General features: G+C 36.6%; 1 protein-coding gene and 1 pseudogene across 2 annotated transcripts in view; both read right to left on the bottom strand.

The window, feature by feature from the left end:
- LOC149530279 (elongation factor P (EF-P) family protein) overlaps positions 1-20649 on the bottom strand; it is a 130207-nt gene that overhangs the window by 47263 nt on the left and 62295 nt on the right. For both annotated transcript variants that reach the window (XM_089810304.1, XM_089810305.1), the window contains exon 3: positions 11149-11255. In XM_089810304.1, the coding sequence (XP_089666430.1) occupies positions 11149-11255 (107 nt within the window). The remainder of the gene's footprint in view (positions 1-11148; positions 11256-20649) is intronic.
- Positions 4480-8181, bottom strand: LOC149530281 (uncharacterized; annotated as a pseudogene).

The following is a 20649-nucleotide window of genomic DNA, read 5'->3' as shown; positions in this document are numbered from 1 at the left end:
GGCAACAAACTACTTCCCAAATTATTTCCTTGTGCACTGAGAAAGGATTTATTAGCATCGTACCCAACTCCTAGCAGCATCATACAAGAATGGTTTCCGTTGATTCCTTTGTACGCTGTTTTTTTCTTAATAATGTGTCGTGGCTTTTCCATGATTTTTCTTCTGAATGAAGAATGGCCTCTCGAATATCTTAGTATTTGAGAAACAAGAGAGGTGCAACTTCAGAGGGACTTCACAATAATACTTTGATAAATATCCAAAACTATATCCATAGTAATTTGTGCTATGCATACAAACTTAGCACTCATAGGGTTCATGATTCCACCTTTGAATCCTACTGCCAGATTTGAAACTTCATAAAAAGGAGCCATAATCATCACTATATGTTTCAGACGATCTAATGCCTTAGATTCTTTATTTCCAACATACTATTTCCACCTGATTGTATTCATTGGTTGTTGGAGTTTGTGTTCAACATTTGAATGCATTCTCTGCAATTTTATTCATTTCTAGACCAAAATACTTCATCCCCTTTTCATTCTCTTCAATACTATCCCATTTCTTTCAATATTGTTGTTGATTTGTCACTCCACCCTTGATAGTATGATGCAGATGTGAAAATACAGATGCCTGTATATATCACTAGTGCCTTCATATCTTTATGCATTTTCTATTCTCTATCAAAGGTGTAATGCCCCACCTAGAGATCCTTGGAACAAGAATCTAATACAAGCCAAGATATATTTTTTTTTTTAAAACAAGTATGAATGCACACGACAACATCATACAGGGATCATAAAGATCGCAACGGAAGACTTAACCAACAATCCTGGCAACCAACAAATCTCCAAACGTCACTACCAAACTGACACATACAAACAAAAGGATGACATCAGAACGTAAAATCTCCAATCTGTCAAAGCCTGGTAATTCAAGCAATCCCAAAGGGTACTCAAATCACCAAATTGCGTTCTTTGAAAAAATGGCGGAGACACCCCTTGTTTTTCGCACGAGAAAATACCACTGACAATTTCACACAAGGAAGTACCCCTTCGCAGGAGGAAGTACAACAAGCCACATGAGAAACTACCCTTTCGCACGAAGAACTGTCTAGCCCAGCAGCCAAACATCACTGTATTGATCCCAAGGTTCGTGTGAGGAAGTGCAAAGAAACATGCGAAGAAATGCAAGACTGGGCACAAGGAAACGCCAAGTCTCACGTAGGAGAAATAACAATCTCACGGAGGAGCAAGTACAATCTGGTGTGAGGTTTTGCAATAGCAACCAAGGTAAACACAAAACGAGAAGATAGGGAAAACAATTCCTCCACACCAGGGAGTACTGGATCCACAAATTGAGGCTTAGACACTCGAACACAACAGCTGCAAGACAGAAACTGCATTTGACCATTTGAGACATAGAAGTAAAGGAAACGTACTGAGAGCAACATCGCAATGAATGAACATAACAAAACTCATGCACGGTTCCTCCCAACCATAATAACATCATGAGACCTCGAAGATCCTAGCCATCCCCCATGCGTAACATCCCAAACTGCCAACTAGATAATCAGAGCCGTCTTATGAGGACGTCACTACTAAAGCGTAATAACATCATAAGAATAGGAAATCTAACATGCTAATCCAATAAGCAATAGATAATCTAACTAAGCAAATCACAACATCTAATCATATGCTAAACATCATAATAAAAGAATGCGTCAAATAAACTAGCATCATCTAAACATGATATCCAAGCATTCCAATGAAAGCATAAATCGCAAGAAAGCATAAATCGCAAGAAAGCATACTCTATAACCCAAAGTACCAAGTGAAATCATCCAGCAATGGTTGCACTGGGATAATAGACCGTCTCTGTACACCTATCCCCAGTAGGGGTATAGGTAGCTATGCCTCCCAACCATGTGGAACCCATAGGTCCACTCCCGCCATGCTAATGGAGATAATGAACCAACCACAAACACACATAAAACACATGTCCATGGCTATCACTCATGCTAGACAATAAAGAGGACTATAACAAAGATCATGAGACAATGCAAATACAACAAGTCCTGGTCAGACACTCTATGGGTCAACTATGCAGGGACTCTAGTGAAGTGTCACTACTTGCCATCAAGTAGTGCAAGTACTTCAAGCCTTCGATCAACTCCCTCAGAAGGCCAAACTCAAAAAGTATCTTCGATCAACTCTTGCAGGAGGCCAGATACTGTGCCTTCGATCAACTCACTCAGGAGGCCAAACACACACACCTTCGATCAACTACCTTGGGAGGCCACGTATTCAAAATCTTATCTTTTCATTAAGTTTTAGTACCCATTTATTAATTAAGTTATCACTTGTTAAAACCTCTTCTTGTTACCTTGTCGGCCACTTCCAGGCCAGGGCACACAAGAGAAGCCACTTCACACATCTACCCTACATACCCATGCTCATCACACGATGAGTTCCCAAAGGCAATGCAAGTTTCCAACCCAACCCCAATGAACATAAGTCCATCGAAATACAACCGAGAATTCGGGCATCGCAAGTCACCTGACAAATGCATGCGCACGCGCTTGTGTGCGGTGCACCACCATCACGAAGATCATAAAACAAGGGCTAGATGAGAACACAAGCAAAATAACACTCAACTGAATACAAGCTCGGGAGTACAAATTCTACACGAATCCCAATAAACAATAAAACCATAGATCATGAACTCACTCAACCAGCCTCAATCCGGTAGTATGGATTCTACACGAATCGTAGTGTCCATGAAATAATAACAAGGTCCAAAAGAAACCATAACACTAGGTATAAAATCACTCAACCGAACATGTCGGGAGCATGGATGTGGCATGCATTCCAATGCAAACATAAAGATGCAACAATGGTCAGATTGGCATCCTATGGATAATTTGAATCCACAACCAACACCATGCCAAGAAAATCTGAGAAAACTGGTTGGCACGCAAATCGAGGTGAAAAAACCTCAAAACTCAAAAACTTCGAAATTAAAACCCATTTTTTCTTGGGGCACAAAAGCCACAAATATCAAATAAAAACTAGGTTTGGAGTTCGTATGCAAAAATAACCAACATAACGGTGCAAAACCCCAAACCCTCATCCTGGAACACAAGGAAATGCTCATACCAATCCAATCGAGTAGAGCTAGCATACAGAAATGGAGGGGACACTAGTTCTCAACCTCCTAACAAATGGCTACCAAAAACATAAGTAGAAATGGAGCTGAAACAACAAAACGGGAGAGGCCTCGTAGCCAAAAGGGCAAAATGGGAATCTGAACCATAAAATAAAAATCCCACAGAAGTTGTCAAAAATCACGGCAATCCAAGGTCTCCCTAAGTTGGATCCAACAAGATTGATCTTGCGACGATCCCATGCCCGTAGCTCCCACAACGAACACAATGGTAATTCTTCATGAAGAGGATTTTGAGTTTTACTCTCAAACTTTCTAATTCAAAAGTGAGAAGTGAGGAATAAAATTCCTTTTTGGATACTTATTCACTTGAAAAGTGAATAATCGATTAGGATAAGTAACTTAGTAACCTAGTTAAACTCTAAATCAACCCAAACGAAAACAGGCTATTCCAAGTAATTGGAATTCATCTATGACAAAGCTGCTAGAAAAAATTAAATAAAGCCCGAAATTCTCTTAAAACAAAATCATAGAACCCCTTTATAACTTTCATGACAATGCGAACCTCTAAATGCATACGCATTCATAGGTCTAATCACATAATGCAAATGAGTCCAGATTTAATCAAATCACCAAAAGGTTTAATTTAAACAATTAAATAAGATACATCAACCATACAGGGACGACATTGGTTAAATATGAACAGTTGAATCACTAACTCCATGTGTCACTGCCAGGGACATAAATCCTGCACACTAAACAACACGATCAAGTGCAATTGCATATAATAATATAGTCGAAGCGATAAATGCATTAAATTACCTAATTTAACCATTTATTTAATTGTACTGAAGTAATCCATTTACATCACTCACTTTCGTATAAAACATCACAAAGAAAGATCATCAAGATTGCATCCATCAGGATGACTTACAGAAATCCATTGGGAGAGGCACTACAAAAGGTGCCTCACATATCATCCACCTATTTCTGGAATCTCTTTTCATTAATACTAGGTCTGATACTCTGTCATGTTAGAACAATGTTATTTTATTTTTCATATTTGCTAACGTGATATACTCCTCTAGTTTCTCAAGAATATTTAAAGGTCGCTGCACTTGTAGTACATACATTCATACTAAAGGAATGCTGCCACTTATAGAAGGTTGCCACTACTTCCTGTCCATCTGTATATTTGAACTATCATTTTGTGTATCTTATACTTGTTCTGTTCTTCAGAAGATAGGTGTACAGTGCCACACTTAACAGTAATGCCAGGACAGGTTTCAACTTTTTAATTCACTTTCAAAACACCCCTCAGCATATTTCTACCAGCAACAGCACTTTTATTTCATCAACTTCAGCACCATGTTTATTTACATCAAATGATCCGATTATAATCATGTCATTTGGGGAAACAAAATTACGTTTAGGAATAGGAATCTTCTCTGTTATGTATTCACATACAACATCAATGTTGTACTTCAGTTGTGCAGATATTGATATAACTGGCTCTCCATCAGCAATGGTATGCTGAATAAATTTTTGAGTCGCCTTGTGCTGGTTGTTTGCTTCACTTTCCTGAATCAGATCAACTTTGTTTTATTGAATAATATGCTGAAGACGCATTATCTGTACAGCAGCACAGCTCTCACTACTTGCTGTCAAAAGTAATGCACTGTCCATAATAGCAGAGCCATCTAACACAGTAGCCATAAGAATATCATGACCCAGTAATCAATAAATGAATGTGTCTTTAAAGCTTCATGCGTGCATCTTCAAATCCAGGGACATCATACAAAGGATTGGTTTCATTTCCACTACCATATGCCTATGGTGAGTATATTTTTAAAAATAAATAGCACCAACATCGGTACCATATGAGTGTTTAACAACAAGATGTGCTCGTTTCAGGATGTTTCATTTGGTATGATCCCGTGTTTTTGCTTGAGACAAATGATCTTTAAGATGATCAGAAGATAAGAGATGAGTCTCCAACATTACTTCACAATTGGAGGCCCTAAATTTTGCAAAAAATAGGGTTCCATCAGGCTTCATAAATCTTTTTGAAGGGCCATGCATCTAAGGTGAATATATTTATAGGAAAATTGATTGCTTTGAATCACCATGCATTAATTTTTCCTCACAGCTTGCATTTGGATTTGAGCAGTTCACAAGCATGTGAGCTAGAAGTGTGACTGGCACAGTTCCTTGTGCTTGAAAGTCATCACATCATGTGCTCCTTTCTTCATCACCCTGATTGACCTGAGCATCGATGGCTTGAACTGCAATGTGGCCACAACATGCTCATTCCTTGGTGTGTGTAGTTAATGGATTCCACATTTTTTAGCAGGTCAAGTTATCACCATTGATTAATATTTGTTTATGGTGGTCTCTATTTACAATTTTAGGAGTTTCAAGATAACTAGTTGTAAAGTAGGGTCTAACTTTTGGCATGTGATCAAAAGTAACAAAGAAATATAAAATTGTTTCAATTGTGAATGAACGCATTATCGCTTATACGTGGTGTTCATATTTAGGGGGACATTTCAAAACTGATCCTCAAAGTCAGATTTTCTAATTAAATAGCAAAACAATGGAGGATGGAAGCAACAGAGGCTGGAGAACAACCAGTGACCTGTAATCATTTGCCAACAACAGGGCCACACAGTTGATTCGGTGACCAGTGTGCAGTGTGCTTTAATTTTTTGGTGTGGAATTTAGTTTTTCAGATTTTAAGTGGTGTGTGGAATCTGGATACAAGAAAAAAATGATTATATTGGACAGCAAATGACTGCAGAGATCCTCTGACTACAAATATCCTCTGACTGCAGTTATCTCTGAGTGTCATACTTTGTAGGAAGATGGTTGACTGGTGAATATGTTCACTAGCAATAACGGCCATGTGCAACAAGATCCAGACAGTAGTATGCAGTATAGTATGATTTTCTTTTCAGTATTCCTGTTTGTGTTAATAAATGGAATATCCCATTATGGGGGGGTGGGGGTGTAATAATAACCAATGTTCCATTCCCATTTTGCACCAAAATTGCTAAAGTTAAAAGGCAGTTTCCAGTGGCAGTGGCAGTTCTCTACGCTGTTTGAGATCGAGTGGCAGCAATCAATAATAGTGACTACAATTAAGAACATTGTGTTCATATGGAATGTAACGTGAAACCTACCTTTTCTGGTACAGGTTTTTTAGATTTAAGACTGCCTTGATGTACAAGCATAGTGGTGAATAAAAAACTCAGTGCAATGTAGTTCATAGATATTGAAAGGGTTTGTGGGAGGATCCAGAAAACCACAAGGTGGACAGATGGTGGAGATTCGTGTCCATGTCAATGTTTGTAGTAAGCCTATTTAAAACCATGGGAGGAGAGAGCCTTTCTTTGGATCGAGTTCATGGGTCAGTTGGACATGCCACAGTGATGAGCATATACTGTAGATGAAGGGTGTGAATTCTACCATGTTCACACTAAGAGGGGGAATGTTGGAAATTAGTGTTCACATTAGTATTTAGATTACATATAAAAAAATGTTGACAAACAACTTTGTAGTACTGTTAGGCCAATATTCAACTCATTCAAACTTTATTCAAAAAACATTATAATCTAATTTACTGTATTCGCTCCTAAAAGGGCAAAGTCGACATTCAATTTGCTAGAATTCATAGTCGGTTCACATTCTTGTCAAATTTGCCTTTTCCCTAACAAATTCCCTGCAGATTCGCCTTTTCGAGCCTTGGTCAACTTTGAAGGAATTTCAAGCAAATTTGGAAAATGTCTGACATGCCTGGGCAGAATGTCAGTGACTTGACAATGAATTTGGGGAAAGCGCAAAAATTTTGTTGACTTTTTAATGTTTTAATAAAACACTTTTTGGTCCAACCTCCCTAGACCTAAAACGACATCGGTTTAATATCTATTCTGGGCAGCATTTGCACTTAATATTTATGCAGCGACAGCAATATTTGTTCCTCCAGCCACCCACTCGACTTGCAACCTCTACCTGCATTTTGGATTTTTATGCAACCTCCCTTTGCTTATGACCACTTCATCTTTGGGCAACAAAAAGGTGGATGCTCAAGCAGTCAGCAAACAAAGTAAAACGGAGTGAGCAGGTATTTTAATATATTTGTTTGTTTTTTAATTTTTTTAATTTATTATAATATTTATTATTATTGAATGGCATATACATTTGAATTCAGTCCAGACCGCCAAGTTCATCTAGATGAAAAATATCTATCTACCACTGAGTTCGAATACCTGTTTCTAGTATTTGAAATTTTTATTAGAATCTTGCTACAATTATGGATTTTTTATTTTTTTATTTATTATGTATACTTAGACTATTTCAGTGAAATGCATGAGAGCATATGTATTAATTTGTGATTGTAGATGCATTTTGATCTGATGTGCATGACTGGAAGTCTGAGAGTTGTTTGTTTTGGTTTATGTTCTCGAATCTTTTCTCATTGTTGTAACTTGTTTTGTTTGTTTGTGGATTCTATCATGGCTGCAAGTGCTTGTGTTGCCAATAACCCCACTTCCAAAATTGACAGATGTTCCCCACTTTGGAAATATGTGCAAATGATTCGACAATGTCAGATGGAGCAGGTTGTGTGGATTTGTAGCCATTGCAAAGAGGAATTTAATAGCTCTTCTAGTAGAGTAAAAGCACAAATGTGCTTTATTCCTCAAAAAGGCATCAAATTTTGTACTAGGAAGTCAAGAGTAAATAGAGTGCTACCTAAAATCTTCCTTCCAAATCACATCGTAAACAAATACATTCAAGAACAGAAGCAAGCAGAGGAAGTTGCTGGGAGGACAAATTCTTCACATCCATTGGAAAGTGGTAAGCCTTTAAAGAAAGGGAAAACATCGTCTATGTCTTCAACTACCACTCCTAGTGAACCACCTGCAGAGGGCCATCCATTCTTGCATCGTCCTCAGCAACAAATTGTAAGAGAGCATTGGGACCCTTTGAATCATCATTCCAAAATGAAGCTAGAGACATTGTTGATCAAGCCATAGCCAGATGCATCTATGCAAATGGCTTGTCATTTAATGTTGTTCTCTCACCGTATTGGCAACACATGGTCAAGGCACTTAATGAGACTCCAAATGGGTTCAAGGGCCCTAGTTATGAGAAGATACACACCACTTTATTGGATGATGAGGTGGCCTGTGTAGAGAATGCCATGTTGCCCATCAAGGAATCATGGGTCGAAATAGGTGTGACAATAATATCGGATGGATGGAAAGATGCAAGGAATCATCCTTTGTTAAATGTTATTGCAGTGTCTACAAGAGGTGCAATGTTTTTGAAAGTTGTGGATTGTGAAGGAGAAAGTAAAGGATGGTCCTTTCATTGTAAACATTCTCATCCAAGCTATCAAGCAAGTTGGCCCTTAGAATGTTATTCAAGTAATAACCGACAATGTGAAGAATTGTAGAGCTGATGGCTTATTGGTTGAGCAGTATGAACACATTTTTTTGGATACCTTATGTTGTGCACTCACTCAAACCTAATGCTACGAAAAATTGGCACTAAAGTTGGGTGGATAAAAAAATGTATGAAGAGGCAAAAGAGATCCAAATGTTTGTCACGAACCACCATATGATGCAAGCCATATTCAGATAATTCTTGAAATTGAAGCTCTTGAAGGTAAGTTGAATTGTTTAAAATTTAGACATGTTTTAGAAATCTAGTCACTTCAATAAACTTTCAATGTTTTCAAATTTTGAATCTATTATTGTTTTGATTTTAAAATAGGTTGTTGAGACCCACTTTGCCTCCAACATTATTGTTTTGAGACGCTTTGTCAATGTTAAAGACGCATTGTCTAGAATGGTAACCAATGCTAATTGGAGTGTATGGAGGCAATCTAATAGTGCCAAGGAAGCTTCCATAAGGAGATTGATACTAAATGAATCTTGGTGGGATCGTGCTAAGTATATTCTGAAGAACACTGAGCCTATATTGAGCATGATCCAATACACTGACATCGATAGGCCTTGCTTGGGTGAGGTATATGATGGCATTAATTCCATGATTGACGACATTAGAAATACCATAAATGAGAAAAAGCAAGATCCTGATGAAATGTTCTTCAAGGGGCTACAAGTAATCATGGTAGAGAGATGGGAAAAAACGACTACACCTTTGCATCTACTTGTCTTTGTATTGAGCCCCAAGTTCTATAGACAATTGATCCTCAAGGGGAGTACCACTAAAATTGCCCCATACAAATATCCTGAAGTTCTCAAGGGTACAAGGTAGTCCTTCGAAGACTCTTTCCTGAGCACCTATGACCTGCAATGAGGTTTGAAATTATGAGTTTCACGAGCACCCATGATTGTGGTCTTAACACTCTTGAAGACAAGAACAATGTTGATGCTCATAAATGGTGGTACTTCCATGGACAAAGATACCAACACGTGCAGCCGTTTGCAATCAAAATTTTATCACAGATAAGTTTTTTAATATTAAGATTCTAATTTCTCGTTTCTTGTTAGTAAATATTCAAAACTCTAATTTCTAGTTTCTTGCTAGTAAATTTGCAAATTTTGATAGGTTGCTAGTTCATCATCATCTAAGAGGAACTGGAGCACATACTCCTTCATCCACTCAATAAAACGCAACCGACTAAACTCCAAGAAGAAAGATAACTTTGTGTTTGTGCATTCAAACTTGAGGCTCACAACTCACAAAGAGAATACCTACAAAAAGGGGGAGGCAAAACAATGGGATGTTGAACTAGAGGCTGGACAGTTGGAGGTCCACTTTGATGCACTTGTGATTGAAGATGGTGATCCTGAGATACCTATAGTGATGATAGGGCTGATCTTGAGGCTATGGCTGAGACTGTTGATGCTAGTGGCACTAATTGTACTTCTAATCAGCTACTGCTTGCTGATGATGAATTTTTGATGATACATTAATATTTGATCACATATGAGTCTATGACTGATTACTAATTACTGATTAGCAATGTCGACATTGCTGTTTTAAAGCTTTTGAAATGAAACATTCATATGGTGGTGTATTTTGATATTTTGTCATGCCATTGGAACAAAATCGTTAATATATGTGGTGGTATATTTAGCTTAATCGCTTTATATTAGCATAGCGGTGTATGAACTTATTTGCTGCAGCATATGTTTACATATATATATATATATTTAATAAAATAAACTTGTACGGACGAATCCAAAACGAACCCAAACCCAGCCCAAAAAAAATTGAGCGAATTTCAAACCCGCATCCGAACTGGCAACTTAGATTATAATAGAATTCAATGAATCTTTCAGAATACTTTAAGAAGTCGGTTGCTACTGCTTTTTATTTTTATCAATGCACCCTTGAAAAATCTTGGATAACCAAGAACCTAGACTCAATTGTGTAGTCATCAGCGGAGTACAGGCCACCAATCATGGATTTTATTGTTGCCTATTCTTTGTATAGATTGCTGTGTCATCTCAAATTGAATTTGTCACAGAAAAAAGCAGATAGATTTCTTTTCCTTTCACACATGCAGTAACGTACTCAATAATAGGGAATCCACGCATTAAAATATTGATATATTCTCATTGTTTTTCTTCCTGATGATAATAGATAAAAATTATTAGCCATTAGTCACCGATACCAGTACCTCTCTATGATCATGAAAACAAAATGTTGCTCTGTGATGCATTTGTTCATAATTTAATACTTTCAAAAACTTGCAGTGGTAAACCTTTGAAATTCCATATATTCGTGCAATTATGCTCTCCACAGTTAACCTATGACCAAAGGGATCTCCTCCCTAGTCACCAGCTACCTATGCGAGCTACAAAGAGAACCAAAAGCATAGATCTGTTCAAACTGGTTCTGAACCAACAATGATGACCTTTTAATACTCAACATTGAAAAGTAGAAAACTGCAGATTTCATAAACATAATAAGCATAAAATAAAAATACAAAACGATAGAAGAACTTACTGATGCCCCAGCACGAAATGTTTTATCGACTGTGTTGCCAGACACATAATTCCGCAATTTTGTTCTTACAAAAGCTGCACCTTTCCCAGGCTTTACATGCAGAAATTCTTCATTAAAGCCATGCAATTGAAAACATTGTGAGACAAAAAGCTATTTAAAGAAGCTAGAAAGCATTTAAAAGTCGACCTAAAGAAACAAATGACAATAAATCTTTAGCAATAGAAAAAAGAATACAAGATAAGCCAGTTGCAAAAAAAAAAAAACATTAACAACAGCATTATTAATTGGTTGACTTAAATTTTCAAGATGAATTATCCAGAAATAGAAAATAAAAACCTGAATGGTTTTGACAACAACTGAATATGAATAAAAGTTTGCAGATGTGACTAGAGGGAAAATCTGAAGACTAAAAAGGCAAAAAGTAAATGAATTTCTACATCATATTTAGATATAATTTGTAGGGTATGCGGGTCCAAGTGTGGGTGTGCAATATATAAAATCCAAGTGTATGAGTTTCTCTTCTCCGTAATTGTGTGTATATTGAATTTAAGACTTCTGCAAGTTTTGACATGTGCACAACCTAGTGACAATGATCTTAGGCTAGGACATTCGGCCCTTCCCCTGGGTCCCCAGGTCCCAGTACAGTTCAAACTGAGTCTGAGTCCTGTCCCACTCCACTGCCAATCCACAGAGGTACAAATCCTAACTGTGGGTTTAGCCCTGCCAAATCCAGGTGGACCAAGGAAGAATTTCAGACATTTTGCCAAATATTTTCCAGAACTTCTGCCAGACTGCCATGAATTTTGTCCATGCAGGGTCTTCTTAGATAATGGTTTCATCCATATTAGTAGCATGACGAATATTAGTCGTAGGAGGATGTAAGAGGCTTCCCAAATCCCTGTTGAACTTCTGCACTTTCCCTTATAACAAGTATCTGAGCACTATGGTCATTTCCCCTTTTTTCATTTACCAGTTATTTTAAAATGTGCTAACAAGTCTTTTGTTTTCATGCATATCCATATATAGTTCAGATTATAACAGATTACCAACTATTCACTGAGAAAAATGAACGTAGTTAACCAGATATCTGATTTTAAGAGCACATCCACTTAACCCATTTTTGGCACTACGGTTTGAAAATTGGATATTATTCACTAAGATTCAATCCTTTCCAAGAGAATTACAACAACATTAATAAGATTAATAAGAGGATTTTTAAGACCTATTTGCTAGGAGAAACTTCAACAGCTCTAAACACTAGTACAGAATCTTTATCTTTTGTCCTCCACAATTTATAAGTTCAATCAACAAGATTTCACAGCCCCTACTTAAGCTGTAACTGCTGGAAGTGTAGTTCTACTGTTTTGAAAGAGGTTGTCACTTCCCATATGCCTCTAAATACTTGTCGACCTGCCCCTGTCCATGCATTGTAACTACAGAAGACCCCTGATTTCTGCTATTCTAAAAAAACTTAGATGGTCAAGAATAAACCAGAAAACAACTGCGGTTAGCTAAGTGAAGGTAACGTCGATCACTTCTCTGAGATATGATGAGTTGTGTTGTACACCCAAAGTATTGAATCAGAGACAGCTTGACATCTTTTAGAAACTCAGAAATTGCTAGCGATGGTAATAAGAGAGTCCCATGTTGGTAGGAAACTATCGTTTTGAAGATTCAATCAATCATACTTGCATTGGAACCATGAATTGATTTGATGCTTAAAAGACATCTCCTTTCCTTGTCCATTTCATCACTTCCTTAGGCAGAAACTTTTTACCAGTAACTATTAGACTCAGCGATGGAAGAATGTAGCCGCAATAAACTGGGAACTACAGGTTAATGGTAAAGCTTGACACGGGATTTCCTAAGAGTATCCAACATTTACAGCATAACTCCTCTTAGTGTTTGAAATTTGAATAATACCATCAATGAATTGTTTGGTTCTTATGGAAAAACTTACACAAGGTGAAACATTACCTCAAATCAACACCACCTAGAATTGATTTCTTTAGTCTCTGATTATTACTTCCTGTTGTAGCTCTGTTGGAATGTACAGTTGTAACTCCCAAGTTTAGATTTCTTTTCTAAACTTTCAAAAAACAATGAACCAGATACCAAACTTGTCGTGAGATTATCTTTCAAACCTGAAGACAATGGCCTCCTGGAAAATGTTTGTTATCCAGAAGCTGATAATGAACTATTCTCTGCGAAAATTCCTGAAGAAGTCTGAATTTCAAGTCTGCCCGTTTTCAGAAAAACTCCTTTTAATTAACCTCTTTTCTTTCCCAACGTCGCTCTACATTTGAAATTCTTGAATTGTATTTTTTACTCTGTAATTGCTCTCACACAAGACAAACTTGAGGAAATATTTCCCCTTTATATGATTAAAAAATTATTAATCCAAGTGAAACATTTTAAAAACAATTAAATGCTAATTAACAGGATATTAGCATTTAATCCTAATAAATTGGTATTAATGGACTTCATCTCAGGGGCACATTACAGACCTCCCTACCCAATATTGCTTGTCCTCAAGCAATTTCAGTCTTGTATGCATCAAGATTTGCTCGTTCTCCCAAGTTGCATCTTCCACGGGTACGTCCTTCCACTTCACTAAGTACTCTTTAATCACACTCTTCCTAAGTTTACATTCTCTGGTTTCAATTATAGCTTCCGGAATTAAGATCAATTTTCCTTCTTCATCCAAGGGTGGCAACACGATAGGAGTTGCATTGTGTCTGAGAGCTTTCTTCCAACATGAAACATAAAAAACATTATGTACCTTATTGATTTTTGGGAACTCCCAACTCGTATGCAATTTGGAACGAACCATAAAATCTAGGTTTGAGCTTTTTTGAGCCACTTCTTTTAAGTGAGCATTGCCTGTAGGGTTGCAATCTTAGATAATACACCAAATCACCAACCTCAAAATGCCTTTCAATTCTATGCTGGTCTGCATATAGTTTTTGTTGATTTTGAGCTTGTTGGATGTTTTCCTTCAAAGATTTCATGATTTCCTAAACCCTCTGCAACAAATCCTTAGCTTTAGGTACTGTAATATCTCCAAACAGTATGTCCATGAAACGCGGTGGTCCATACCCATAAAGAGCCATAATTGGAGACATCTTGATTGACATATGGTATGTAAAGTGACGGCAATACTCACTCAAATGTAACTATTTCACCCATGCTTTCTGCTTCCCTAAAATGTAGTTTCTTAAATAGTGCTCCAATCACTTGTTAACTACTTCTGTTAAGAGTATCAGTGTGGATGATAGCTAGTGTTAGGAGTGAGTTTTGTTCCCCTCGATCTGAATAACTCTTGCCAAAACAAACTCATAAATTTCTTATCCCTGTCACTATATTCTGAGGCAACCCATGTAATCTGAAAATTTTCCTTGAAAATCTACCACCAATGTTGTTGTAACACTGCTGAAATTGCATAGAAAAGGGCAAATTTAGTTTATCTGTTAACTATAACATATATACGATGTTTCCCATGAACATTAGGTGACCCAATTATAAGATCCATCAAAATGCTTTCCCATTTTTTATTGGAAATACATAGGGGATGCAATCAACCAGCAGGGTATGTGTTCTCATGTTTATTTTTTGGCACAATGGACACTCTTAAACAAATTTCTTAACTTCATTTTTAAGCCCTTTCCAACTAAACATCTCCCTATCTTATATGTTTTGAAAAAATCAGCATGACCAGCCATGGGAGTGTCATGAAAAGATTTGATAACAACCAGTTTGAACTTATGATTAGGCGCTACAAATATTATACTTTTTATAGAAGATGAGCTCACTTTAAACTATGTATCTATCATCATGTATGGCACCCTCCAAAATGCTAGAAGCCCATGGATCTTTTGCATATTCAGCTGTTATTGATTCCTTTAAATCTGCTGTAATATCCTCTAAAGAACATAAATGTGGTCTCCTAGACAATGTATTAGCCGCTACATTTTTTTCTCCTTGACATAGACTATGCCAAAGTCGTAAGTTTGCAGTTTGCTCACCCAACTTTGTTGTCTTTCACTCAAATCCTATTGATTCAGAAAATATTTGAGACTCTATGATCAGTTTTAACTGTGAATTTACCTCGCACAAGATAAACAACTTGGCCTGAATTTAGCTAATGCATGCACTATATTGCCAAAATTTCCTTATCATAAAATGAATAACTCTTTTATGTCCCTCTCAATTTTCTACTTTCATAAGCAATAAAATGTTTATTCTGCATAAACACAACACCTACTCCTTCATCAGATGCATCACATTCAAGCTCAAAAGGTTTAGAAAAATCAAGAATCGCAAATACCGAACAAGTGTTCAGTATAGGGTTAAACTAATCAAAACATTTTTGTGCCTTTTCAGACCATACAAAGGCTCCCTTTTTGGTCAAATCAGTCAATGTGGCAGCAAGCTATGAAAAACCTTATACAGACCTCCCATAGAATCCACACAATTCAAAAAAAAAAAAACTTAAGCTGTGACAAGCTTGTACGTGGAGGCCAATCCATAATTGTCTTCATTTTTTCACGGTCAACACTAACAACTTTAGAGCTGATTATATGACCAAGATATAACAATTTTGTCAACCCAAATTCACATTTGATTCCTTAGCATATAAGGACTCCCTTCTCAAGAATATTAATCACTTTTTCCGAGTGCTTCAAGTGCAACCCAAATGGTGTGACTTAAAATTCATAATGACCAAAATGGCATCTAAAAGCAGTCTTCTCATCATCCTCCTCTCAAACTCTAATCTGATGGCAGCCCAATCTCAAATCAATTTTTCAAAAAGTAACAAGCACCATACAGCTCCTCAATCAATTCATCAATATGTGAGACTTGGTATTAGTCTTCTTATTTAATGCCCTCTAATCAATGCACATTCCCATTGTCCCATCTTTCTCTTTAACCAAAACCATTGAAGAGGCAAAAGGATTATTTAGCCTTATGTGTCCCATTACAAACAATTCTCTATGGCCTTCGGAGTGCCTATAAGGAGTACTTATAACTGGTTGAGCACCTTCCTCAAGTTCTATAACATGCTCAACATCTCTATCTGGTGGAACTCCATGAGGAATATCACTAAACACCTTACTAAACTTGCTCGGCACCACCTCAACATCAAGCTGATAACTTCTCTTTTGCTGTCCTAAATCAATAGGGATGATAATGTATTCAGCTGCCTACTCCACTTGATCATGTCTCATCAATCTTTCCACTCTTTTTAAGGCTACCATCTTTGGACCACCATTCGTCATGCCTCTAAGAAAAAAAATCCATCTACTTCAAATTTCATTTCCATCATTTGTAAATTCATCCTGAACTCACCAAGTGAATGTAACCATTGACCCCCAAGCACTGCATTTGTATTACCAATCCTAACCATGTAGAAGTCATCTCTCAACTCATACTCACCCAACTAAATACATAACTGTGGAATCTTTCTGGTGCAAGTAAGAGTGAAACCATCAGCAAACATTACCTTAAAGCCTTCACATTCTTTTGTCTTCAAACCCCTTCTTGCCACAACACCTTCATCAATAAAATTATGTGTTGCACCTTTGTCAAGAAGTGTAACTATACACTGCCCACACAACACACTCCTAACCCTGAAAGAGTCTATTTCCTGCAAGTTGGTTAATTGTGCCATGACACCACCTCTTGTTCCCTTTTGACTCCTTTGATGAAGTAGCCTCCTCGCTAGTGTCAGATTTAGTTTGTTGTCCTAAATTTTTTTAACTTGATTAAAGAACTGTAAAGTATTCAAGTTGTTTTTCTTTAGCCTTAATAGCACATTTACGAGTTGGGACCCAAGGTTGTTTGCATTGGAAACACAATTTCTTCTTTCTAAATTCATTAAGTTGATCATCACAGAGTCTTGGGCTACAATTTCTTATTCTGGTATGAATCTTTGTGAGAATATTTTTTGTCCTTTTCTTTTTTGTGGTGAAGAGTCCTTAATCGAAATCTACTCCTTGATGTAGAAGTTTTCATCTCCCTTTCTCTTTTACTTGTCTCCTACAAATTTGATGGGTTGAAACCTTTAACCCACCCCTTAGGCTCCATCAAACCATCCACAAAGAGGACTAGCCATTAGATATTTGGCTTGTTCATAACCTCTATTGGAACACAGATATGCCTAATACTTATATCTCAACATTCCCCTATTGAGACGACTATAAAGGAGGTGGCAGCATCATGGAAGTGTGTATTTCATTTTGAGAAAATGTGGTTGTGCTCACCAAAGATTATGAACAAACTTGAACGATGGCAGAGCGAATTGGGTTTCTTTGTTGGCATGGAAATATTCAAATGTAACAAAATGACGCTTATAAAAGAAAATTTGAAGGAATGGAACATAAATAGTTTTAAAAATTATTTTAAGAAGAAGAGAGTTAAATTGGAACTTGAGAACCTCAGTAATGGAGTAGTCCAAAATGGTATGACAGCCAAAGAATACAAAGAGGAGAAGAGTCTTTTGGCATATTATGAGGAATTATAGGACTACGAGGAGAACTATTGGTGGTCTAAACCAAGAGATATGTGGCTTCTAGAGGGAGATTATAAAACATTTTCCATTATATGGAAAAGATGAAGAGCACAAAGAATAAAATAAAACAAATTAAGATTGATGATAATGCTTGGACTACTAACCTAGAGGAAATTCAAAGACTAGGATGGAGTATTTTAAGGGTCTCATATGTTGTGTGCCAGGGTCTGGGAGGAGGAAATTGAGACTGTACTATTCCAAATGCATCCCAATAATTCCCCCAAGCTTAATGGGTTTAATGCACTCTTTTTCCAAAAATGTTGGTCTTTTATGAAAACCGATATTGTCAGGAGTTCAAACTGTTCAACATTCATGGTTTACAAACGTATCTTGCTCTGTAATACGGTATACAAGATTATCTCCAAAGTTATGTTGAATCTTCTCAAGAAGATCTTGCCCAGTATTATCACCCAAGAGAAGCTTTTGTGTCAGAGCAGCACATCACAAATGAATTAATCATCACTAATGAGGTTATTCATTCTGCCAAGAAGCAAGGTATGTGCAATACGCGTTTAAAATTGGATGTGAGTAAAGCATAAGATAAAGTTGGATAAACTTTTCTTGTGAAAACCATGAAGAAATTAGGATTTTGTGATTGGATGGACTGAACGAGTTTTTGCATGCATCTCCGTGATGAGTTACTTGTTAATGTTGTAGCTTCAATTGGATTGAATTGATCTAGAGATAATCCTTCTATGGTTATTGGTTAAATATTATTCCATTTGGTTAATCATAAATTAGACAAACTCATATAAATATGTGTGTGTGTGTGTGTGTGTTTATATATTGTTAATATTGTCTAATGATTATTAACTTGCAAAATACCATAGAGACATGCCTCTTCATGAGACTCCTCTACTCATATTCAAAAACAAATACCAAAAAAGGCAGCGCTATTAGAGGGCAGAATTTTTTTTATTCTTTTGTGACAACTTATACTTCATTCATTTGATGGTGGTAATATGTGGGATAGCAATGATCATGTCTGTACAAATATACGTTGAGATCTGTAAAAATCCTTTGCCGGCTATAACTTTATAACACCAATTTCTTTTACTGAATTAATAGTTTGGCAATGTTTAAATGTTTTCTAATTTATTCAGTATTTCCCAAGTTTGATATGTAGTAGAAATTACAAGAATTTTGAAATGAGGATGTAAAATCAAATTATAACTGTAAAGAAATTCTTGTATTTTATTTGAAAACCTCAAATCAGAATTACATATATAAATATTGGCACTTGGATTGCAATCAAATTTGCCTAGCCGTGCCACCAAATGTCCTCCCTTTACTGCCAATCCTTGCCTTAAGTAATGAACACCCTTGTTGTCAACAATGTGCAGATTGTGGGCATGTGTAAGGGCCTACTGTTGTGACGTGACTCCCTTTCTACTTCAGAATGGCTGCCTCGATGAAACATAATCTTCAGCAAATGAGACGTGGCCTCCCACAATTGTTTCAAGGCAAAAAGTGAGGAGAATACAAAGTAACTGTCATACAGTCTCTTCCTTAGCCACAACTACCAATATTGCAGATTTCCAAGACAATTTTGACCACCACTGTAACCTTCCAGCAAGGTTACGCAACCTCCACAATTCAGGTAAAGAAAACTCTCAAATATCTCCAAGCCACAATAACCACAGTAGCCACAGTAGGAGTATTCGATGATTGTTTACCTCAGCACAATTATCAGAGACCATCCCAGAAGTTCTTCAAACCCTTAACCAAATGATATATAATTCAAGATTATTCTCCTGAGCTACAAGAATACAGTAGAAGAATGTAGGCCAATTGTATACTGAACAATTGCCAAGAACTTTCTCAAACGAGACCCTTATACTTCAGCAAGGGCTCACAAGTCAGAAATCAGAAAAAGCCACAAAGGCACAAACAACAAATATATTTTTAAAGCGTGTTTTTCCCAATGAAAAGAGCTCTTATTTATAAGCTTCCGTTGGCCAAAGTTTCCCTAAAACTCCACTTCAGAAATTGTGGAAGTTCCCCAAGAAACTTAACATTAGAAACTTTCCAACTCGCTTTTTAAGAAATATCTCTTAAAGTCATTATTATAATAATGCAACTCAGTGATTAATAAATAAATAAGAACTCATGCAATTTATTACTTTATAAACTGTAGGTGACGACCAACTGCTGAAGCCACCCACTGCACTGCTAAAAATAGCAACTATGGAAAATAGACTCACTAAAAATAGCAAGTCCATAACTGAGACCCTCAAAACACCTTGTTAGCTCATGAGGGTCACTATGATGAGCTAACTCCATCCACTATGTTGACCTACCAAAATCGGGGACATTACAAGATCACAGAGGGATTGTAGGTTGTCATGACCCTATATTGACATATAATTAATCCTCTAAATATTTGAGTCAATCATATTAATCAAATATTTAGAATAAATATGTGAATGTCATTGAAAAATAGTATCAATCAATATAGTTCCATAAAAATATTTATGATGAACATTGAATACCAAAATAAAATCTTTTATAAAATTTGCAAAATAATAAATAAATTTTCTAAACAACTAAATTAATATAAACCTTATTGAAACATCTTAATTTTATCTTATTAGGAATATACAAATAAACTTACAATTCTATGAATCAAAATATTATATAAAATATATTATAACTTTATCAAAGAATAATTAATCATGTGGCCGAGTCAATGATTGGAAATCCAATATTAGTAAAATATATATGGTGGGAGAAGATAACAAGCAGGAAAAGAAAAGAAACAAAAAGGGAAGCATGCACGTCTAGACTCTACAAGGAGATGATACAAGGAGGAACAAACATGGGAAGGCATCTACAGGCCCGAGTTAGGGAACATATGTTTAGCAACAGAATGATCAATGTTAGGAGAACGTCCAGGTTCTAACACCCAAGAATACTATATGAATCGGTCA

The sequence above is a fragment of the Cupressus sempervirens genome, chromosome 11 (assembly GCF_028749045.1).
Source record: "Cupressus sempervirens isolate cs-2001-9-10 chromosome 11, ASM2874904v1, whole genome shotgun sequence".
In the NCBI taxonomy this organism is placed as follows: domain Eukaryota; kingdom Viridiplantae; phylum Streptophyta; class Pinopsida; order Cupressales; family Cupressaceae; genus Cupressus; species Cupressus sempervirens.
Note: the sequence above shows the minus strand (reverse complement) of the source record. Positions and strands in the feature narration are given on the sequence as shown.